Source organism: Schistosoma haematobium, chromosome ZW, assembly GCF_000699445.3.
Source record: "Schistosoma haematobium chromosome ZW, whole genome shotgun sequence".
NCBI lineage: Eukaryota > Metazoa > Platyhelminthes > Trematoda > Strigeidida > Schistosomatidae > Schistosoma > Schistosoma haematobium.
The window spans coordinates 39,525,636-39,551,815 of NC_067195.1; the positions used below are offsets into that span (position 1 = coordinate 39,525,636).

The 26,180-nt window shown below is 32.1% G+C and overlaps 2 protein-coding genes across 2 annotated transcripts; one reads left to right on the top strand and one right to left on the bottom strand.

Moving 5' to 3' along the window:
- Positions 1-1,749: 1,749 nt before the first annotated feature.
- MS3_00003520 (uncharacterized protein) lies at positions 1,750-25,030 on the bottom strand (the record flags this gene model as incomplete). The annotated part of the gene is made up of 7 exons (XM_012938287.2): positions 23,193-25,030; positions 13,028-13,375; positions 12,335-12,486; positions 11,056-11,193; positions 8,573-8,803; positions 6,283-6,993; positions 1,750-1,845 (listed from the first exon to the last, which is right to left on the bottom strand). Exons 1-7 carry the CDS (start codon positions 24,805-24,807, stop codon positions 1,750-1,752), a joined length of 3,291 nt encoding a protein of 1,096 aa, XP_012793741.1. The 5' UTR covers positions 24,808-25,030.
- On the top strand, positions 3,066-5,340 carry MS3_00003521 (uncharacterized protein). Its single transcript, XM_051211345.1, has 3 exons — positions 3,066-3,869; positions 3,916-4,045; positions 4,100-5,340. Exon 3 carries the CDS (start codon positions 4,281-4,283, stop codon positions 4,815-4,817), a length of 537 nt encoding a protein of 178 aa, XP_051071392.1. The 5' UTR covers positions 3,066-3,869; positions 3,916-4,045; positions 4,100-4,280; the 3' UTR covers positions 4,818-5,340.
- Positions 25,031-26,180: the final 1,150 nt, after the last annotated feature.

Sequence of the window (26,180 nt, forward strand, 5' to 3'; positions counted from 1 at the left end):
AGCACTCCTCTACGATCAACTGCAGCCTCACAAAAATAATTTTTATCATTTTCACTGCTATCATTGGTGGGTTCATAGCATTGGATGATATTCATTGTGATCCCTTCCTTCTTTGTTTAGAAGAATGCTTTGATGGTTCTGGATCTATGAGATTCCTAACTGGTCAGGTGCTATTTAGGTTTCATTGTGGTAGATTTAGGAGTGAAAAGCTCCCACGTAGACCTCTAAGTTCTTCTAAGTTCTAGGTTATATACTAAGTAATTTCCATAACAGTGGCTCACGTATTTAGACGTAGAAAGTATGCGTCCGGTCAGTCCCCGAATACTGTACTTTTATTCCGAGTAGTGTATGAATTAAGGATCATCTCAGGTTTGAATCTGTCCAGCAACGCCATGCACTTCAGATTCTTGGGAGTAATTGCACTTTGAATTACAGATCCAGATGCATTAAGCTAGGGATTGCTCCTTTTTAGAAGTGGTGACAAACTAAATGTAATCTTTTACATCCACTGGTGCAATACAATATGAAGAATCACCGAGTTATAGCACTCGTCACTATCAAAATTTAAATTGTCTCATCTTAAATCTACTCTGTCAAAATGAGTTAGTTTGCAAGTAAAGTTCGGGACTATGGAATAATTTACCAGTCTATTCGTAAAACGAAATAACTAACGTCGTTTGTACGCTATATTGATTATTACCTCTGCTTTGAAGTAGCCTTAGAAATGTTTACACCAGTGACCATATCTCACTCCACCAGTGAAATTATGTGGACATTAAACGTTTGATCACCACCATTACTAAGTACACTTATCAAGCTTCCTTTCTTGTTGATATTTTACCCATTACTGTCTAAGTTGATCGGCTTAAACAAAATTTATTTAAAGCAGTAGGTCACAAAAGAACCAACGATAATGACGACAGACTTGTCACAGTAATTTTAGTTGTTTTTGTTCCGTGTCGTCTGTTCTCATTTCGTGATCATAATAATCAACTTTTTCAATGTGTTATCAACTTATAGATGTCTCATACAAGTTACTTTTAAGATTTGTAATAAACCTTTCGGGGTTTGCATTCAAATATTTGGACTCATGAATCACAAATCGAATGGTGTTAAACACATGGTTAGTTCATTTTAAAACAAGGGATAAATTTAAAGATTCAGACCTTATTATGAAATTATTCAAATCGTTCATTTTAAACACTGATTAATAGAGAACAGATTACATTTTATTACTTGTCATTGCAAAAAGAAAAGAAAACAGTTTAACCAAAAGAATAGAAACAAACATGAACAACTAGAAAGATAATAAGGGTTTATTGATTATTGATAATAGAATAATCACAAGAGTTCTAACAAGTTCATTGTTTAACTGGATGACTGACTTAGTTCAAGAATAATTATAATATTATATGTAGTTTATGTTTGTCTAAATAGTTTTCTGTAATAGATAACTCATGTTAATCAATATGAAAAGACTTTGATTCATATACAAGTTTTCATAAGACAACATAATTAGCAATTTCAAATCAAATGTTGTCTTCACATTGATTAAATTTGGTGAGTTAAGTTGACAGAAGTTATTTGATTCCTCCAAAACTGCACAAATCTATTCAAATGTACAACAGAGACAGGAGAAAAAAAACGAGGGAAAATTATTCTTCGTCCAAGCAATAGTTTGATCCACTCGGTATTTTGAGCTGCTTTGTGCTTCATTTATGGGAAGGGGTTAATTAACAACTTTTTCCGTTATATTTCTGAAGAATGGCTGAAGTTTGATGGTGATGGAAAATTTGGTTCTAGTGGATTCATCAAATTTACTGATTGTTCTTGAGTTATTGAGTTCTGTTTTGAAAAGAAAATAATGTTAGATTTATAATTTCAAAGAAGTGACTTTTTTCAAGAGTGAAGAAACAAAAGAGTGTTCTTAAGGAACAATCAATTAATCACTTTTCCCCTTATTATTTGATTAATTTTTCAGTATCCATTATGGTGATAACTTCCCTTATAGACTTAGATCGCTGAAAGCTCCCGTAAGATATCACTATAATTTATGGAAAGTTGTTATTTTTAATTCTATGACTACACAAAATATAGTTTCGATACTTATAGGGTTTTCTTTAAAAAGAAATCTCAAGTAAGAACAGATGAGGATACAACTTCAACGACATAAAAATTGAAATGGATTCGTTGAATATTGATGGGAAAGAGTTGGTATTCAACCCACAACAGGACTACATAAAAACACCATTTAAATGTTGTCTATCAAAAATGCTACTGATATTATGTGAACACAACTAAATTTCTTAAGCTTATATTTAATTCAGTTCTATTTTATTCATTGAGTAGACGGTTATATTTTACTGTAAGTTGTTCGCTTCATCGTACTGATAAATGTGTAATGCACTCACTGTTGTTGACTAGGACTGAAAATAGTACTCCATGAATTTTGTCTTTGTTCTAACTCATAGTTAGAATGCCTATAAGTAGTGTCTAAATACCACCGAGAAGCTGTTTCTTTATGGATAAGTGATTTTTCACGACCTGGCTGCGGTTCTATAATTTTTTTCTATTGGAAACCTGTTAAGCGTAACTGTTGACCTTTGGGAAAATATTCATTATCAAATGGTATAAAACTTTGGAAACCATATCGTCACAATCCATTGTTTAGATCATTATTATCCTGATCGATTTATCTGGAATCCATGTCGGCGTATTATCAGCTAAGTGTGTTACTAGAGTGGAAATGTAAAATAAGTTCATATATACTGCAAACATTGCGCAATAGTTTGAACTGTCCTTATTAATAGTAGTGTTATTCGCTATTCAATTCGATTTAAAACAAACATAACGAAAATTCTTATTTATGGTCTGATAAATAACAGTAGGAATTAAACTAGAACATTCTAAGCATTCACCTATGGATTATTTTTGTTTATGAACTGGTCAAAAGGAAGAAATTTCGAATTCATATAACTTCATACAAGAGCAAATTACGAAGCAGTTTAGTAAGATTTTAGTGTTACGATAAAAATGGAAAAAGAACTTTTAACTTGTGACTGATAGGCAGATGACCAAAAATTTAGAACATTAGTTTCCGAATCCATGGTTTCTTTTTTTGCATTAGTTCGATTATGATTGGAGGATCATAATGATGAATTCAGTTTTCTTGTTGCCTAGTAAACAGAAAATTTGAATCTTGCTATATATATGTGTGTAAGGCGTGTAAGGATTCTTCGATTATTAGTGCATACCCGTTAATTCACTAAGCCTATCGAATTTTCATACATATAAGAACATTGAGCAGTTTTTTTGAAAATTTATAAACACAACAGTCCAACTTAAAATAAGTCATTACTGTTATTCGAAACTATAAGTGGATATTCTGTACCTGTCTCAAATATCTTCAGCTACCCATCTGAAATTCATTTTCTGTATCTATATACAATAAATATGGGCAACTCAATGGGTAGTTGAAATGATCTTTATTACTGAGATTCTGGAACTCTTGTCTCCTCAGTCTAATGAACAGTTTCATTACAGCTAATCTAATACATGTACGATTGAATTGAGAGCGGTATTTAACTAATATTTCTGCACTTTTGATGACCTTGACAAAAAGTAAATCTGAAAGCCACTAAAAAGATAACCACTGGTTTTCAAATTTGTCGTTTTAAGGGTGTTAGGCATAAAACCATTTGAAAATGTTCATATTACATTTTTCAACAATATCATAGTGAAGAACTATGTCACATGGTAAAGTATATTATAATTAAAGACTATAGACAGTTAGTTGGATTCTGGATGATACTTATATATGGCAATCATGAATCCCCTTCTCATTTCAGCTATGAAAACTATATTATTCAGTAAATTTTCACACAGAAAACGTTGTGTTTCTATGACAGATTTTAGGAGTGAAAGTGTAAGAGGAACATGATATGGTTTTACCAAACGTGATTAAGGTAAAAACAGGTAAGCTTCATCCAAAAAGTTTTGGAAGACAAATGAGGAATATGTTACCTACCACGATATATGTATGCAGGTATGTCACACTGGAGAAAATAATAAATCTCGGATCTTAATTTATATGTTACAGTTTATATGACTAGTTGAACATTGGTGAGTTTCAATTGAGTTTACTGATGCAAGGTCAAGATTCAGGCATCTACGGTTGTACGAATGCATCATAGAGCTAAGTTTATAAAAGCCTCTGTGAATCCCGGACGACCAGTGATGTAAACGAGACAGTTAATCATGATCCGCCCAGTTGTCCAGAAATGTCAAATTCCGAAACATTCCCTGTCGTGGGTTCAAATCCCACTGTTCCTGAAACGTGTACAGACAGTGATGTACCCAGCTCACAGGAAGATCTCTCATTAAATGCTCATAAATTAATTGCAGTACCCGCCCACAACGGAACAGGGAACAAATCGTGCAGTACACTGAATCCAGCTGTTTCAAATGGTCCTCATTATTCAACAACAGGAGATTCGGACGAATCTTATTATCTAGATCCTCTTGTACCAGAAAATGTGTTAGATGCATCAAATGATGATCAGAAATCTAATACAATTTTGATAGATGTTGATTATCTCAGTGATCAACTGTTTACAAATGAGATTTTCAACAAATCCCATGATAATGTTCCAGAAGAATCAAACGTTGATGACCTCATATCAAGCGACATTGTTCCCCACTATTTAATCATTTTCAGTGACTTCTCTGTTCAATCTGACAATTATGTGTTAAATAAATTCAAATTAATTTTGACTTGGGGGTATGAGGACCCAACATTATTTCGTGGGGGAGGATGAACCCAGAAAATTTCAAAATCCGGATATCAACTCCGGATCTTCAAAAAAAAGGGGAGGTGTTGTGGATGCGGAGGAATAGACCAATAATTATCATGTTAAGTCCAATGGTGTCCTTGGACTTTAAATGGACATTTCCTATTGGTCGATATCTGTTCACTTGTTGAATATTGTACAAAATGTTGTTTTCTATTTTATGGTACGATGTGTTATGCTTGATTGGTATATAAACAAAGTATGTTTGAAATATAATGATTCATATCTCCGAGGTTGTGACTTGTGTTCTGGACTCAACTAACTGGGCTAGACAGGGAAGCGAGACCAATCGAGACTCTAGGCCGTCCGTTCGTGTTTACGTGTCACTGTAATCGATCGATAAGTACGCTGCTCTCTAATTTTCCAGTCAAGGAAACAACAATTAGCACAGGGTAAAAATCGACCGCAACTTAAAGCCATAACAGTTCTTGAAGGATTTTAGAAACTTTTGAAAAGAAATAACCATTTGAAATTTTTTTTATAATGGATTAGTACATCGGATACTGAACTTGATATTTTTATGCTCTTTTTGAAAAGTACATGTATGCATAACTCGTAGAATGAGGTTCAGTAAAATCATCAAGAGATTTAGTATTCTTCAGATTACTTATGAGTTTACACAAAACGATGATTATTTAGTTGTTGGTAAGGTTAAGCGTCCTCACACGAGACCGAATGTCCTGAATTCGATTCCTAAGTACGGAGTCGTGTATATGCACTGCCAAGGAGTCTTACACTTGGGTAAGACGGTCATGCAGTGCTTCCAAATTTTCAATGGTTGTCTAACTTAGATTGGTTGATGATTCCAATGAGAATCATCAATATTATGAGTACATTTCAGAACACGTCTTAGAAAAAAAAATGATAGTTTTCATTGTAGATAGTGTAGAATGTCAATTAATATTTCATTGGTTACATTTTCTTTCGTAGCCAATGATCATCTGTGTACATTTTGATAAAATTATACAGTAAAATAAACGCATATATGCATTTATTAGCTCATAATAGCATTCCTTGTAATGCATATTAAGAGTTTAATGATCATACTATCTCTTGCACTCAAGTGTTAAGTAATCACCACAATTATCATTACTGTCATCAGTTGACCAGAAATATTTAAATACTGTCCACTGTCTTGTAAGTGAAATTGTTGACTATTGTGCAATCATTTCGACACTAACAGTGGGTCACTGAAAGTTAGGAGAGAATAGTATACTACACATACCTTTAGAAGGTCTGCTAGGAACTAAGTAAAATACATAGACATATTATTACATTGAAAAAAAAACACGTAAATTCAGCTTGTTTATAACTGTTACCGTATTTACAGCTGTTTTAAATAATGGCACTATGAAAAATAATCACGACTAGAAAAAACTTATTTCAGTTGTAAACTTGCAGTATGATAGATTGTTGACTTCTCATTACTCACTACATCGTCAGTCACCATAGTTTTCTGTTCAAAGTTTGGATGTAGTAAATTTGGAGTTTCGGATTTTTCATGGATTTCTTGATATTGAAAATTTATAAAGTCGACAACTGTATTTGAAAAATCAATCGGGATATTGGAGTGTTTATCACTATTCTCATTATTATTGTTATTACTATTCTCATTATCGTCTTCAGTGATAGTCTGATTATGATTACGGTCTAACTCTATAAAGTTGGTTAATAATACAGTATTCATCGAATCATCGTTTGTTCTCGACGTGTTAGACCAGATTAATAATGAATTTATACAATTCTCTCCTGTTACTTTATTCATTATCGGTAACCGATTGATCATCATCGCAGTGTTCTCAACTTGGTCACCATATTGATTGTAATGAATATCGCTAACTGAACTGTTGGGTTCGTCTATATTCACTCGGTGATGATGAGATAGTGAAACCGGTGGAGGAAATTGGGGAGTACGTGTTGTAGTATGCATTGGATGAACTTCATTTAATGAATGAGAATGAAATAACGAATCCAATGCATTCGATTTGTTTTCATCCAGATTTTGTTTTTTCATGCTTTGTTCATCATAAAACAAATTTGGGAAAGCTACAAATCTAGGTGGAATAGAATGGTGACTTTCAACCTCTGTTCCTTTGTAAGGAATGTGATGATGTCGGGTTTTATATGGAGATTGGTTAGAAAGCTATACGGAAGAAAAAATGATTTCAAATAGGTGACTATTAAACATCGGGATTGGTATAAACATTATCTTATCTCACAGAACTTTTTTCACAGTAATGTTTTTTGTATTATAACCTTATTATCAAACAATGTGCAGCTAAATCACCTAATAGGGGGTAATTCATCATTGATGTCGTAAATCTGCCACTTAAGAAAATCTCATTATTGATGAATTTTAATAAAAGCTGAAGTTATCTTGAAATTGCAACTAATGATATATAAAACTAATTTATATATTGAAAAGTAAAAACATAAAAATGCTTTTAAGTCATCATTAATCCATTACCTGGGCTCATTTGAACACGATATTTCATTGTAGTAGCCATAGATTGGTAGTTTCCCAATAATTCGGGTCATGTATTGTCTATAGACTAACACAATCTGTACCCATTACTTAATAGGCTCAAATGAATAGTACATGAGTTATATTGGGAAATCTATATTATCAATGAAATATGCGGTAGAAGTATTGATTTGGCTCACTTATCTCTTAAATCAATACACTCTCGTTACAAGGATCGTTGTATGTGGTCTTGATTTAGTATGTACTTATTGTCTAGGAAGCAATTTTAATAGCTATAAGTTTATTTGTGATTATTTTCTTTTTGTTGGGAACTTAATATCGTCCATGAAGAGACTCTTTGTTGGAGTAAAGTCATATCATACAGCGCCTTTCGAAGTCTGATAGATAGCATGAAGTTCTAAAACATTCTGACCTATCTTTTGAGGACTCCCAACGTTATCCTATAGGCTAACTAGTCGCTGATACTTATTCGTCATGGTGTTCAGAATCAGTCATAGATCTTTGTCCAAAATACTCAATAGTTTTGTTCTTATATTCACTGACATCAGAGGTAGCAGTGTACAGATAGGTATCAGTGCGTCAAATGGGTCTTCTATTGCAGGTACTAGCTTACATAATTTTCGTTCGCTATTTACGGCACTGACATGACACCGGAAATCCTCTGTTTCATTCATACCGAGCATAAGACAGCACTGATATTGATTCAATGAGAATAACATCACCAAACTGTCAGTTTATGGACTTACACTTATTATCAATGAAAGTCTTCGTGGGTTTCAATGTACAACCACAATATAGTATTTGTCTGAGATGGATTAAGATTGTAAACTGGACGACAAAGAAGATCAGAATGATTACCGTTCCCCTAGAGGTACCACAGAAAGATCTCGTGTTATTTCTTGACTAAATTGACGTGGCTATAAAGTTTGAGAGCCAGGACTTACAGTTGGTTATATGTTAAATGGTATACAATCACGTTTACTTCTGTGTCGGCGTCGTTTAGGCATTTTGATTTTATTGGAAAAAGTCTATCCCATCGGCTAAGAAAATCATACTCCACATAGGCTAAGAACGCCTATGACCCATGATCATAGTCAAATTCGTTAATAATGACTAGTCGAGTTACAATACAATTAAGATTTAAGATATACCTTGCCAGTGAGGGACAACTAGAATAAAACCTAGGCCTAGGGTTCCCTCCTAAATGAATTCAACCACCTGTCTGGTTTGTAATTACAACAGCTCTTGTTATATACAGTTCGGTATATAATATCGTACTGATATCTATTATCAATAAAAAACTCGCCTGTTTAGAACCATCCATACGCGTCACTAATTTGTTCATAGGTTTTCCAGAACCTCGAGAGAGATTCGGTACATATAACTGATTAGATTTTAGTGTGTTCATTTTTGGTTTTCTCTTGCGAGTTTGAATCCCTTCTTTCTTCATAGATATTGGACGGTTTATCTGAGATCGTAAAAAAAAATATTCCAGGAAATTATTAATCACAGACCACAAGTATTCTTCTGAACAAATGACCACATTTATTGAGCTGAATAGTAAATCCAAATATAACATTTATGGTTAAAGGTACTTCCTATTTAAATTTCTTTAACACCATGTTTTAATGAAGTCAACTGTTTAATTTATATACATATATATATTTGCCATAGTGAATTTCAAAGCTGAATTAATACTAGAAAACTGGAAATTCTTGACTCATGTTATGCTAGAATATCAGGCTGATTATTAATGGAACAAATTGTGCAGTTCATTTAGATGTTTTTGGTGGTTTTGTGTTGATTAAATTGAGTGGTCTATTCTAGAACACATCTTTAGTGATAAATTCAACATCACTAAGATACAGAAATATTGATAATCCGATAAATTAACTCTGTTTTATTTTTATTAACTTGGAGCATTATAAAAGAATATTGGACCGTGTCTTAACTGTGGGCTTAACGTACTATTCAGAAGTAACTAAGTCACATTTACAGTATTTTCGGAGACAACGTGATAACAACGATAACATAGGATTGCGATACCTTTAATCACATTCACTATGTTTAAATCTTTCTATGCGCATCCTGTCAACCTAAATCATTTTCTGTGTGTTTTATCAGTGACTGTGAAGACTCTTTCTTATTGATTAGGACTTATATCTTCATATCGACACATAGAAGAAGATTTTACATTCCTTCAGTCGATAAAATATTTTTCCAGTAGTTAACATTTAAACAAACGATTTGGTAGAATTTTTCTGCATATACTTTAACTACTATTTTAATATTCAGTAACTTGAAAATGCAACCAAAACCAGGTGGCGTATCCAAACAAAGTATACGAGTAAAATATGAATCATTAGAAAACTCTAAGTTACCTAACACATTTTTATTCATTAAAAGCAGAGGAATTCTTTTAAAAAATAACCTTGTTGCTGAATCACCTGATTTTATATGTTTCAGTGTGTTAGCTGTGAAGTAATGCGCTATATCAGCTTAATAAGTCATAAGTCATCCAAAGAATTCATTCATTCAAAAATTTATTTTAGTTTTGTATTTATGAAGAGAAATTTATGCCAGGTCTGTTTTGCTACCAGTAGAGATGAAATTTTATTGGCTTCCTTATGATTTTTATACCCATTTTCGTTTAATCGTTTATTATATGGTAATTGATTTGTCACTTTTGCTCAAGACTTAATAAAAATGACTCTTCTTTAGTCCCTTCATAATACGTTTGGTCATTTGAATGGTAGATCTATCATCGGTTATTTTTTCGGCTGAGATTTTGCATTTGGTTTAATCAAAAAATTATTGGTTAGGTTATTTCAGTAATTTTGATAAATTTATCAAATCGATGGAGTATTTACAATATTTTGATATTCTTTAGTTTGGCTTGGTTGAATAGATAAAAGGTAATCATTCATGTGGCCGATAGACAAAACCAGCTCTATCTTTATTACCGAACATAATTTACACTTTTGAAGTAGTACACAGGGTTCCCAATAAATGAGTGAACTACGATCATACAAACATCATCTTACAAAATTTAGAGGACATCAATCTCGTTTCTTTCGAAGTACTTCGATTTGTGAAAGTATAGTCGTTTCATCTCCCTTTTACTATTTGAAACATCCTAAAAAGTTTTCGGAAGTCAGCTTTTTCAGCTACCTGGCCGTTTCGTCATTTTTATATAACATTTTCTCAACATGAATGCTTTGTTAGAGTTGTAAGCCAAGACAACTTTCCTGAGTTCGGTACATGAAGAACCATTCGAACAATAAATCGGATATCAGAAAATATTTTAGACCTCAACATTCTATGTTTTAAATAACACAGCTAATGATCAGGTTTGCCTTGAATTCTCCTTAAAGTCTTCGTGAGCTTTACTTAAAGTCTAGACCTACCAAAAACGAGCTGTTTTCCTCAATTCTTTATCTTCAAAAACAATCCTAAACATCTGATAAATCTATTAAGAGTTGTCCTGAAGTTTCATCAAGAAACTAAATAGTTTAGTTTACAAATTCATCGGACAGAATATATATTTTTCTAGCGGATAAATTCCCAGACATATTTTATAAGGCATATCGAAAATACATGACTCTGTTCCATCAGGTGTGGAGAAACCAATGTCCACACAATGATACAGTAACAGGATTCTTAAGTCTTATTTTGTTTTCAAGTGGGTTAAAGCAATTACGAACGTTTTTGTTATCTAACCTTGTGCAGTTTATAATATAATCCACATGCATTACAAACTGGTTCTCCTTCCGTATTACGACGCCATAGGGTAGTTGCTGAAGTATTACAATTGGTACAAAATTGTCCTGAACGACGTGTAGAGTTTGGAATATTTAACTGGTGATGATAAAAAAGGAAGAAAGAGTTGATAGATCATGTAAAGTATTAGTAAACAGTGGTTGTAACTGTCATAATAGATTAATGAAAAAATATCTCAGTATATTTCTCTTCAGTGGGAATTAACCAATAATTTGAGATGAATGGTCCACCAGGGTGCTTGGTAGCTGTGTGGTTGCGCCACAGGATTGAGCTGTACTATTCAGAATGTAGCGTTAAAGCCTGTACGGTGTCTGGTTCTCCTGAAAACCAATGTAAAATTACCCTGGCCCACAAGGGTATATTATATAAACTGCGAACTTGAGATGAAAGATGAGATATGGGATACTTCAAAACTCATTCGAATAAACAAAGTTTTAAATTAAACATTCTGGTGTTAACTAAAGAATGAAAACTGGTGTTGAATATAGTCAAAGTCACGTCAAAAAGGATTAGTAATGAACAGTTATTGAGTTATCTTTGAACTAATAATTACAGTATACCAAGCTATATATTGGAGACAACTGATATGACCATAATTTAAGTGTGAAATATCATAAAAAGTCATACTGAACAGCAAGCACCTTTTTTCAACAGATTCTCGTGTTATCTGACTCTAGAGATTAACGTAACTGATTTTATTATCCGATTGTGTTCCATTCTAAGAGCGTGGATCCATTATTTGATAAATAATAGGATTAATTTTCTATGTTCTATAATTGATTCACCTTGAAGGTAAAAACTAGAGACTTTTACTACAGTCATTTCATTTCTTGAAATATACTTATGCTTTCCAGTATGTTTTTTTCTGATACCCTACTCAACTATTAGTTAATTGCTAGAATAGGGAAAGTTCGTGATGTCTTCTGTGAACTATGCAAAGTAGTATAGTTATGATTTGCCGCAAACTAACAACTTACACCATGTACTACTTCTACGTAGTATTAAAAGCTTAATAATACGCAATTACATGTGTCATACTCTCATATCACATGGTCCTGATGAAAGAGAATGAGGTCTTTAACATAATTCAATGATTAATGTTGAAAAAAATCTGTTTCTCACAATAAAGTAGCATGATTATTTGTATTATCTCCTCGATGATGTAACATAGTTATTCAACAATAACGCTAAAAATCTTAAGGACAAATCCAGAGCTTACTGAATTAGATGACTTTGAGATGTTTTCTTCACTATGTATTGAATCGATTGGTACCCTAGTAACAGCCGCATCCTTCATCACGTTCGTTGTATATTGTGACCATGTAAAATAGTTTGAAATCTCTTGAGGTGATTGTATTTGCAAGTGTTTATCTGATGAAGAACGTAAAAACATAATAAACAAACAAATCACAATTTTACATGTAGGTCAAGTGTTAATTAACAGAGTCCAATATTTAAATGTGACCTTTTAGACCAACAAGAAACTCATAAATGTCCCCTTCAGTCTTTAACAAAAGATGTGAAGCAATCCTCCTAACAAAAATGTGTAAGTTATTCACCGACCGGTGAGTCATACTTATTTGTTGTCGAATTCTCTAGGAATGAAATCACATCTTTTACAATTGCAAATACTTCACTCGGTATGCTTGATATCAAATAGCTTAACACAAATTATGACCTGAAGAAAGTGTTCGAGTATTTCTTTTTATCAATAGTTTCTACAGTATTTTTGTCGCTGACAGTTATCATTGTCAATGTTCTTTGGTTCAGAAACCTCTTCAGTGAACATCCGTACAGATATTCATTTCATATTGCAAAAACCTTAATATTAAATATTTATTCACATTACGCAAAATCAACAACATACCACCAAAAAGTTTGAAAATTACTAAAAGAGAAATTAACAACTTACCTATCTCATTAAAATTGTCCGTAGGATTGAATATAAATGAAGGATCTTTAGAGTAAGATTTGACATCATTCCATATAAGAAGAGACAAACTCCCATTATCTTGATCTAAACCTGATCGATTTCTATTCCGTGTACCATAATTCAGTAATGGATCAAAGAATGGCTTAGCTTTATCAGCTGGTACATTTATACTTGGTAGATGTTTCATTTTTCTTGTTGACTTAATTCTATTATTGTCATTGTTGACTTGTTGATTACATTCATTGCATAAATAAAGTTCAGTAATTCTGTCGAAAACCCATTGTTGATTTTCAATATTAAATTTTCCACATTGTACACACTGAGGAGCTTGTGAACATTTTTTAAAAAAAAATTTTTTGGTGGGAAACAATAATAGCAGTTGAAATTTGATTGTTAGTTGTTTTTATCAGAGAAAAACATATTTTAAGAGAAACAATATCGATTGATACACCTTGATATGAAAAAATGTTGGAAGTTTTATTTGGATTTTTCAACGAAAAAAAAAAGTTCAATTACCTAACGTTTAGTAAACTTCATTGTAGAATTGTAATCGTATTTTCCCATTTGATTACCTAACTAGATTCACCAAAGCGATATTCTCATAAACCCTTTTTCAATGATTTAGAACTTTCCTTAACAATACATATATGAATGTTTATCTCATTTCACTTGGTTAAAATAAAACGTTTTGTCTTATAGTTAAAAAGAAGCCTCTCTCACATGTAAAACTAGTGAACGGTAGTATTATGATAAATATTACAAATAGAAACATGTTATAAAGAGAGTACAGTGATGTATTGACACATAGATTCTCAGCAATAATGAAAGTGGAATCCTACCTTCCTTATTAACTGAGATTCATGAAATCTTTTTTCCAAAAAGGATTTTTAGTTTCAAAATGTTCCCTATTTGCCAAAAATTAATATTTTCTTGGAGTAATGTCTTCAGAAATGCTGATAGTGAATAAGTATGTTCATACTTAATGGTTTCATGAAACGTTTTCGTTTCATTTTCAGTTAAAATTTAGACAAAACTATATTTCCTTGTTAAATACTATCAAGATAAACACAATTTACGGTCATTCTCTTAGACTAATATTATCTAAATAAATACTGGGGTGTATTGGAATATTTTGATTTGATCAACCTCAGTGTTACTCAATAAGCTCTCGTGATGAGAGCGTAAACAAATATTTGTTGAGCTAGGAGTTATTTTTCTAGGTCAACCAGTCCAATCTATCTCCCATATTACAGATTGTCTTTTGTTCGTTTGGATATTTTTTTAAAGGGATCTCTTCATTTCACTAATCATTCCGTTAATTTCATTAGTTACGTTCAAAGTAGTCTAATCCTCGAAAAATTGCAACACGAAACGGCTATTGTAGTAAGTTATTTCCAAAGCATTATTTCTGTCACAAATATTAGACACAGTATATGATAGTTTTGTAAATAATGCTTTCTAATATTAGTTTCATAAATTCTAACTCAGTAAATTTCAGCAAGCAACCGTCCATGTTCCGCACATAACAGACACACCCACATGGTATATATACAGATTTTATGTACTCATACATTATGAAAATAAACATACAAGTATAGTGAGTAACGCAGGTTGTTGCAGCAATAGTAATAACAATTTAAAAACTTGTTTTGTAAATCGAAAACAAAACATAAGCATGAATATGCTTGCTTTTTAGATCGAACTATTAAAAACATATTTTCCTATAGAGAATACATCGTTCATCTGTCCACCTGATTGTTATTTCGGTTAAATGTTTTCCTTACGATTTCAGTGTCTACTTACCTAACTAACTTACCAATCAACGTACTCACCAGCTACCCTACCTCACTTTAATTTATTCATATAAAAAGGGATAAAATACGGTGGTGGAGTAAGTAAACGACAAATAGAAAGACAAAGTGAGAGAACTCGCTGAAAAATACAGGAAAATATACGTATATATATATATATATATATATATATATATATCTGCATCGACATGGTTGAGATTTGTGACCGCTGTCATTGTCGTGTTTGCTCGGCTTATCAGTACGAGTAAGTAAACAGAAAAATGAACTTCATGTATTTGGTGAAGTAGGCGGTGATGATTAGAGTGGTGGTGGTGGTGGTAAAATTGTTGTTGTTATGACCTAAGGTACAAATTTTGCTCTTATTTGATTATTAGTTATGATATGGTTTATTAACGAGGGTGGAGACGAATGAAGTATGAAAAAACTGAAGGAACATAATAATAGCGATAAATGAGTAATTATGGATTCTCTCATTCCGTACTCTTCTGATGCTGAAAATATATGTTAAATCTTACCACCCCACTTTGTAGTGAGTACATGCTGACATATCCCTATATTTAGATACAAACACACAACATAAATGAATACGTACAGTGGAAAACTGAGACTGTATAAAACTTCGTTTATAGTGGGACAACAACATATGCTATATGTTTATTAAAGCAAGCAAATAATCGCTATTTCAGAACTTAATTCACTCGAAAATATAAAAAACATTAGAATAACAAAAAAATGTCTTGTTAAATAAAGTCCTTCCTACCAGTCAGAATACTAATACTGACGAAGTCAATGACTATTTATGAGGCTACTTTTTATTATTACACTAGAGACAACAAAGAAACTACTTATGGTTTATAAGTAGTAGATATCATGCAAAAGTTATTTTTTTTATGAAAAGAACAAGTGGTAAGTTATTTTATTTGCTACAAGTGGGGTCATGCACAAAAACGTACGCAATATGTATTTGTATATTTCTAGAGTGTGAAATTCCAAACGGATCTGTCAATTGCTCAGGATATCAGATGATGTTCAGTGTAGATTTGTGTTTCAATGTAACTTCGATTATTCAAAATAAGTTAGAATAGGTAACAGTGATAAATTTTTATTATATTTTAAAAGCTAAAAATATATTCAGCTATAATCAGTTTATTAGAAGTGTACTGACGGAGATCTATTTTGGAAAGCTGTATATTTCACACTAACTAGATCCAGCCAAATGAATTACAGCAAAGTGATATTCCGAAGTTGTTTGACAGTTTGAAAAGAGCAAATTCTTATATAGTATTTGTTTTGTTTTTTTCATGACAATATGAGTTTTTGGAAAAACTATTTTAGATTGCTGTTGGATAGCATCTACTCATATCATAGTGTCATAGAGACAGTATTTGAATTGTGGGCAATGGTAAATATGAGGTGATACGTTACTATATATTAAAAGTAGATTATTTGTAGAATATTTCATTGTCAAACATTGAAGCTATCAAGTGAGCTGATAGATCATTGCATGTGACTTTAGTACCTGGTAGGAAGTAGTTTAATTTTAATGCACAATTTCACGATTAATGTTTCTGATGCAATAATCAGATATCGACGTTCAGAGAATGTAACCAATCGTCTATGTAGGGACTTTCGGTTTATGGTTGATTCCTCTTTATTACACACTGAGATCAGCCATATAGTTGTTGAAAACGGGCAAACTCCAAACAACTGTTCTGTTTTAATCTAAAGTTTTCCGTGAAGATTTCATTACGAAAATGCGTGTAAACAGAAATTACTAATTACAAACTTGGTAAGATCTTACAATACAATCATTTTTTGAAGGAAGGTTCAATGTTTTCTCACACATCGGAAAAATAAGTTTGTATTTACAGAATCACCTTGATGATCATTACTAAAAGATCAATTTTATCTGAGTCAGATGAAGTTTATATAACTAATAATTCCAATGAAAACTTCCAATTAATGTTGATATTTCTTGTATGGTTGATACTATGAAAAAATATTCGAAGTTGCAACCGAATCCAAGTGACCAATACCACCTTCGGAAAAGCTAATAGAAAATATGAAAATCTTACTTTTATACTTATACTGATGTTACGGTCGAAACAAAGCTACAGTATGTATTTTAAACATTTGAAACTGGAGAAAATGCTAGATAGATCAAGTTGTTTGAGCTACAAATAGGAACTGTATTTAATTAGTATAGTCTGTGAAACAGAATTTAATTTGTTGGTCAGTTTATCACTTAATGTTTTCTTTGAAGGGCCAACTATTCATTGAAACTAGTGTAAACTGAGTATTCTGATTGAAGTATTTCACCGTATGATATCAGTTAGATTAAGTGTTATTTTAAACTCGTTTATCTTGGGAAAACAGATATTAGAAAAAGCAACTGAGGAGCACATACCATTCAAAAACAAAGAAAAAAGAACTATATGAGAATAATTTGATTACACTAAATGGAAAGCATTACTTTTAAAACCAATTCTATTAAAATAAACATGTCTATACTAAGGCTTTTTTAAACTTCCTAGACTATTTCATTTCAAACTTTAATCTCCACCAATGAACAATCAATTTTACAAACTATAATACATCATATACGTATGCATGCAAACACACTATTTCATAGTGGAATTCGCTGGACATTAGTTTCACAACTACTATATGAACATGGTGGAACTAGGTCGAAGAGGAAACTATATAGATAATACGGCTACTCATTCGTTTACATCTGCAACGTCGTTAACCTGTTATTTTCTCCTATTGCCATCATATACGCTCATCATCTCAATCGAATGAATTTTCTTCGATGGAAAAGAAGTAGGAGATGAATAACCAGAAAGCAAGCGAGAATGTGAGCGAAGGGGAAAGGTAGGTGTTTCTACATCTTTCTTATCTAAGTATTCTTTTGAGAAACATCACTTCTCAAGAAGCGTGCCTACATATATGGACGCGGAAGTTACTGCTCCTGTATAAATTATATGAGCGTATTTGTTTGCATCGTAGTTTTTTTGTCAGAATTTGTGTATGCTATTGCTAAGCTAGATTAATCACGTGACATTTATTTACTCATTCTTTTATTCTCTCCATGTTTTTTCTCTCTGTTTCAATGAGGGGTGGAGTTGAGTGTGAATACCTTGAAACATTAATATAATCATTCTGATAAATAAACAATCTTTCTGTGAGTTATGTCTATACGCCTATAAAACGATAAACAGGCCTTAACTTTGATAAATAAAATACATAGCTACATGCTTCTAAGTATATGTACACAACAAACAAATACATCATTGAATAACAGGTATTCACATTAAAAAGATAGCGAATAGGGGCGCTAGTAAAATAATCCTTGTCCTTTCGAAACTTTCCTAAATAATAGACCCCAAAATCTCAATAATTACAATCTGAAATATCTCTTATTAGGCGTAGATGGTTGTGTCAATCTGTGTAAGCTCTGATATTTATAAAATAACACAAGGGCACACTAGCACATATTTGGTACTCTACTTGTTGGTTACTATCCGCTCATCTTTTTTATATTCTAGCTTGACCGCGAAAATCAATTGCATTCCGTTCAGATTCAGAATCAGCGGTATTTTTGTTGTTGACTTATTCAATATTCAGCTAGCTATATTAGAATTACTATCATACTCTCTCTTTAAAGATAATCATTAGGCGTCACTCAAGAATGCCGATGTAGCTAACATTCTGGATATGAACTCAAAATTTCAGATAGTTAAAGGTGATCGGCAAAAGTCAAAGGTGTATGGTTTGTGATTGTTTTCAGTTATAAAAATTGAATTCACCTCAGTCAACGGATGCATAGTCACAGATGTAAATTTCTAAGGATTCGTGCTGGATCAGTTAATTGAATGTTATTTCCTTACTGTGACAATCATCATGAAATCAGATGACCATAGAAATCATTCATTGTATTTTTCTAACTGTGTGGGTATATGAACGCGTGAAATAATTTCTGCAGTGATGTTCTAACTTTCTGTAGACAGTATTTTAGATTTTCAGGAGTCTCCAGACAAATTTCATCATGCTTTGAACAAAGCATTTAATAACTTTTGAGTCTAATTATTCCCAAAGTTGAATAAACGGGCTGGCAGAACGACTACCAAGCATAATACATGTGAACCACTCATTATGTGATGATATAGACGTTAATAGATATGTAAATTCATATTATACTGTAGAAAATATACAAATTAACACAAAGCGCTTAGTACACATCATTATAATGAAGCGAGAAAATTGTAAACCGTTTATTTACTTTCAACAGTAGGATAATTCATGTCAGTATGTAACAAAAACCTTAACATAGTGTAATTGTCGGTTACTTTGCCTAACTAAAAGTCTATTTCCTGACTTTTCAATAATAGAAACTATTAAAATAGAAATGAACTTACAACTAAACTTCTAGGATCCATTTACGTATGTGATTTAGTGTTGTTCAATATTAATTCATCTAGTTTTCAGTCTAATAGTTTAGGATTTAATTAAGAGATAAATGAACGAAGCACAGTGACGATTAGTTTAATGTTGTGTATCTTCACTAGATATGGACTAACGGTAGCATGGACAGTTATTAGAAACTAATTAGTAAATTAGCTCGAAAAGTGTTTTAAATTGAATGGAATAAATATCGATCTATACTCAACGATTTTGAGTTAAACAAATCATATTTGATTGGAAATTACAATAAAGGGATCTTGTAATATGATATTAAACAAGTAAATTTAACATTGTATTTTCTTAAGATTGATCGACTTTATTCTCAAAAATACTGAGCACTAGAGGAGTTCCAAGCTGAAGGTTGTGGGTTCGATTCACGCGTGTGGAATCATAGATGCGCACTGTTTAGGAGCCTCATACTAGAACGAAACGGCCGTCCAATACTTCGAGAGTTTCAACGGTGGTCTAACATCGATAGGCTCATGATCTCACTTAGTACTACTTTGTTTTTGGTACTAAACACTGTTAAAGTTCCCAGAGTTGTAGATAACAACCCCGTAAATTTCTATTTAGTAAGGAGCTGATTTTAATTACAAAACATCTCAGAACTAAGCAACAATATAAAGAATGCTAGAAAGAGTACACAAAGAGAAAATCATGTAAATAGTGATCAAAAAAGTATACATTTATGCGACTATGGTCAATTTCAAGTAAATAACTGCATAAGTTCCACCACTATACAAAATACTTGTTTTGATAACCTCAGATAGACATATATATGCATTTATACACTGACGACTTGATGTATTGTCAAAGTTGAAAAGTATAACCAGGATCAGTACTAACTGTATCTACTCTCCTTACTACAAGTATCTATGATTACATACACAACAATATTATACATATGATAAAACATTAAATGGCATATATATAATCTTGGTATTATAGAATACATATACATTTAACGTTATCTATTAATATTTACTTTTATCAATTCAGATTAGAAAAACACTGTATTCGAATGAAGAGAGAAAAAATTAATAATAATCACCCATTCGACAACACGATGAGACTAATTTGTACACTAATACCAGTTATTATGCGGATTTTAATAGCTGAACTCAGTGAACTTGCTTTCATTGGTATATATATACCATAGAGTAATAGTAACTGACTACTGCTTATCATGGATATATATTTTATTGTGTTTAAACATTGATAAACGGCTTTTCAACACCGATATAAATCAACATAATGAAGAATATTGGGCAAATAGTGATTTTAAAAATTAGGCAATTAACCAACATTTAACATAACTGAATACTCAACCCATCCTTGCTGAGTTTTAAACTGCTTTTGTAGATATTGGAATTCTCTGAGCTGGATGATTAACCCGTATAGCCTTTTTGGACATCATCAGCACATATTTCGGAAAGTGTACTTTTGAGAGATATAAAGGATGGATACATGCTCTCGAATATACTGACCTCCAGTCTCTTCTTTGGTATAGTCATTATCCTTTTTTAGATAAATACAAAATAGTGAACGAATTCAATATTTTGACACTGTTTACTAATTTACTTTGAATTAAGGCAACTGATATTACTTAAATGAAAAAAGAAACCTTTAAATTATTAAACTCAAGACCAGTGAGAAATGTGGATCTCGTTCTAATTCAAATTATGGTAGGGCTTACGTACCTTGGTCTTGCCCATGAAACATAGCTCTAAAGAAAATATAGTATGGACTGTCAGAAAGAAACGAAACAAGCTTGTAACATTTTAGGTCCCACGACGGTTGTCTGTATTATTAGTAACTCATTTACCATGTACAGAACTGTGTACTTGGTTTCGGGCCAAACTATAAGTCTGAGGGCTCATGACACTACCCAACTGTCTTAACAGAAGTAGGTCGAACGAAATTCGAACCTGAGATTTAGTACCTGAAAGTTGGAATTCTTAACATCTAAACTATTGATTTACAAAGATTTGATGGATATGTGGTTCGAACTCACGATCCTTCAGACTGGTGCCTAAAACTAGAGCCTCAGACTGCTCGGTCACTCAATCGACGTATAATGTTTGGATAATATCCACTTCCAAGAATCAACGTTCTTTTTATTAAACAGGAAGTAAATAGTTTTTATTGATTTATATAATAGAGAGAATACTCTTTATTATGAAAACATCTGTCATAAAAAAATTCCAAAAACACGAAGATTTGTTTCTAGTCATAGAAATTTAAAAAATCATGAAATTCCTAGAACATTGTTTTTCAAATCCACTTAACACCTTACTGCTTCCTTACTTCGATACATTTAGAAGAACGTTTTATCTGTGAGTTCAGTAAAACTCAATCATATGACTTCAAATACATGTCGTTTAGTGTAATTCGATCATTTTCTTCATATTTTATTGTTATTCTCGGTTTTCCACGGACATCTGAATTTAGTCCATTTTTTTCTAAATACATTGACTCAAGGGAATCCATATACGATCGGCTTTTTAGTGATTATTCTCTTATCCAAAATTCCTCCAGTAGAGTCTCATTGTATCGTTAGGTAAAAAAGCTGACAAGATGCAAGATATTCAAAGTGTATCAAATGATAATTTGATGACATTAAACAACCTTTTCATCCCTAGAAAACATAGTTTCATACTTTACAATCGGTCTTCGCTAATGCCGAGTCTATGAACAAGAAGTAGAGTTATTGAGTATGTTTGGTACCTTGTTTAAAAAGTTTTATTACCTCAGTTGAGTTGGTGAAAACGAATTTTAGATATCGACATCAAAAGATCATCTGGCAACTGTTCTGGGAAATTTTTGATTTCTCAAGATGTTATGAGCCAGTGACTTGAAAGAATCTATTTTTTTTACCCTCCCCTAAGTTTGGACATCTCATCACATATCTATCCATATTCTTCGTCTACCCATATCTTGTTCATCTGTTTTAATGTTTTCTTCCTCTGGTGATTTTCTTTTCTGTGCCATACAAAAATATGATCAATTGAGCCAGAGCACTTTTATGGAAGTCCCTAAGTTGTTGTACCAACCTGTTTTGCTGATACGCTATATCTAATGGTTCTAGCCAAATAGTAGTCAACTTTATTATAAGTTGCAAATAATTTTCACCTGATTCATACATTGATAAAACTTATTGATGAAAAATAGCTTTACATACTAGATTTCAGACCTCAGATTTTATGTAACGATTATCGATGATACCCAGATACCCAGACCTAATTAAACGAAGTGGGATTTAAACTTGTAACCTAATGGTTAAAATTTGATTTCTCTAACCACCAAGTCACTATCTTACTATCAGTTCACCGTTACGTATATTCGTAATTATAGACTCAATGCTATAGTTTATACACAAAATATATTTAATAGTCTTTGTACAAATTCCTCACTATAACCAGGACTTTAGATAGTATTCTTAAAAATGCAAATGAGGTGAGTATCTTTTGTAAGGTATTTATAATCCTGGTTCAATTCACTATGATTTTTTATTCATATATTTGATATTACTAATCATATTTACTATTTTGGGATCATAACACTTAATTTGGCTAGTTTCTGAAGGAGACTTTCATTGGACATTTAATTAGTTTTAATATGGTTAGTTTCATTGAGCTGACAAATTATAGTTGTTTACTTCTGAATGGTTCTAAAAATATACAGGAAAATATTCAATATTCTCTGTTTTCCACTAAACCACATTCACATACAAATAAAGAAACAAGGATATAACCCAGCCACTCAACAAGGTATTTAGGTAGTCTAATTAATGGCTAGTAAACGTCTATCTCAAACAGGAAAGTTTACCATGTTAAGAGTAAGTATGCTTGACAAACAACATAACTTACTTTCATGAAGCACAGATTGTTTGTCTATGGTTGCTTGAGAGGTATATTCCATGCCAAGCTTATTGATTACTGAGTGCGATTCACTTTCAAGAAGGTCGTCTGTGAGTTGCTGTTGACTTTGATGTTGGTGGTGCTGTTGTGCATTAGTCATCATCAAATGTTTAGGCATCAATTTGACGGTTTCTGTTGGTGTTGGAAAGTGAATAAACAACTTTTTTTGTCGATACTGTTGTTCCTGACGACGTGGACAGGACATATCTGTTAAACCATATTGATGTTTATCACTACATTCTATCGAATTAATTTGTGATGGTAAGTATGAAGCAATATCAGTCTGAGGAAAACAGTGATGTGACTGCTGTTGTTGCTGATGCTCAGACGATGATGATGATGATGATGAAGAAGAACACGATGATGAATAGTTAGTTGAAGTTGAATGCTGCATGTCATGTTGTATCATGCAAGGATTAGTGGTAACCTGAGCATGATTTACAAAGTTTATGGCAGGTTTTTCCACCTGTAATGATTCATAATTATGAGTCAGTGAAGCAGAAGGGGAGGATGGAAAGGCTATTGGTAGTGACAATGAAGAATTGTATATATTTGAAGGATAATTACAAATAGAAGATTTGATAACCTCTTGCATTGTGTGACTGACATCAAATGGTTCTTCAAATCCTGCTGTGTTATTTGGGTTGGTGCAATTATTAAACATCCACAAGGAATTTTTATTCGGATAAGTTGATTTGCTATCCATATAATCATCGGACCTTTCGTTAACAATATTATCTTCATTCTTAGTTTGATTATATTTTTCCATATTTTCGGTTATACAATTCTCACTGAGACATTTTGAAGTATTATCTAGCATTAAAGAGTCTAATCTTGTAACATGATTGTTAAATGGATGTAGCGTATTAACAGTTGATAATGAAGGTAGCGGTGAATACAAAGATGGTAATATTTCAACTGATGAGTTTCTGACTAACTGATTACAGTTCGACAAAAGTTTAAGAAGATTCGGATTAGACTGATTCATGTGGTATGGATTATCAGTGTGAATGACTTGATGATAACTCGTAATATTATTATTTTCTTCAGTGCCCTTGTTATTAATTATCTCCATATCATCACATATGCTATCACCTTCGTTTGATATAGCCAGTTGATTTGTAGGCAACTCAACAGAATTTCCCAAATTAAGTTTAGACGTAGAGAACTCATCACATTTCAGAATGGTTAGAGAAGAATTAATGGGAGACGAGATTTTAGGTCGAAGAGAATTATTATTTATATAATTGTGTTGTTCATTGTTCAAAACACTGGAGAAAGGATCTTTGGATTTTGATAAAGAAGTAAACTGAGAAAATGGGTTGAGGTTATTATCTGAAAGATTGGTTGTCGATAAATTGAGATTATAGTTTATGGCTGGAGTATCACAGTCTGCACAAACATTCATACATCGTGGTGAAAATATAGAAGGGGAATTTCGCTTGCAACAAGTACATGGATAAGGGATTTTCATATCCTGATTTGAACCACTTGAAAAGTATAACCTATTTTGCAGTTCTGAATGATAATAATTCTTGGAACTAATAGTATTTGAATCAACCATATTATATGGAGGATCCCCTTTTAAATGTTATACGTCTTATGAAATTCTGAATGATTTCATTCAAAGTATATTATGGTTGTGCCGAATAATTCACTGTACTTATTTTTATCACAAAGCAGTTACAAAGTTAATTAAACTTTTAACACAAGTATCTTTGTATTTATTTTAAACGTTTTACTTTCGCTTGACCAGATTAATTGGCTTCATGTTAACAAGTAGTTCACAGTAAACTATTCAAATTAAACCTACAAATAAAAGATAAATAAAACAGTGGATATTTGAGTTAAGTGGACTATGAGAAATTATTTAAAACATAGATATACTTTCTTTTTATTCTGGACTCGTTAGAAAAAGGAGAGAGGGGCTTGATGTGAACTACTACACTTGGTAGTTGTACATGCTTTATCTACCGGATGTTGCCTATAAATCACTGGTATACAAGATAATAATCTGTATTTTAGACCGATAATAGGAATAATCATGATATCTTAAGTCACTAATAATAATAATAATAATAACAGTAATAATAATAATAATAACTTTATAATAGATTATAAACGGTTCCTTGATTACTTCTTATTTGGTTGACTGTATATTCCGGATTCTCGTGATGACGACCTGAAGGTGATGAATGTAATCATTCCTTACAATTGGTCGTTTCTAACCCAGTTAATTCAATAACCGATTTCATAAAGAGTCGGCATCAGGTTAAGAGCAGATTATGTGTCGAATTTCGACTACAACTTACAGTGCACACTGAAGGTAAGGGTATTTAAACTTCTGATCTTACATATCTGACTAACAATTATTAATTAATGGCTTAAACGACTGGTGAATAAGGTTTATCAAGAGCTAAACTATTTAACTACTCTGACTCTAGAAATAAGATTATTTTGATTTTCGGCTTCAATATTAATGGTCGCTAATTAAAAAAATAGCCTTGTATCCTATGTACTCATTCTTTCTAAATCAATTATTTGTTTCTTTTTTGTTAAATGAATTTGTGAAATAATCCAAATTTAGGAAACTAGACAACGTTGACTGATGCTTATATCATACCAATTACATTCTTACTTCTAACCTCAATTTATACACAATTTAGTCAAAATATTAAGCTTCAAATAGGTCAAAGGTACTCAAAATCACTAATGACACCAATCGTCAATTGATCCATTCTGGTATTACGTAACAGATGTATTTCACTTTTATAAATATTCAGTAATTGTCTATTATTTCTTTATTTCAAAAAAATATTAATAATGAACCAAATGTACAATAACTATTTTATTAATTAGTAAATAATGAAGGATGACTAAAAGAAAAAGTGAGTGGTGGAGAGAAGGAATATGAAGTGATTAGTACGTTAACCTCAT

Coding starts and splice junctions, on each gene's coding strand:
- MS3_00003521 (XM_051211345.1), top strand. CDS start 4,281: ATGTCAAATTCCGAAACATTCCCTGTCGTGGGTTCAAATCCCACTGTT.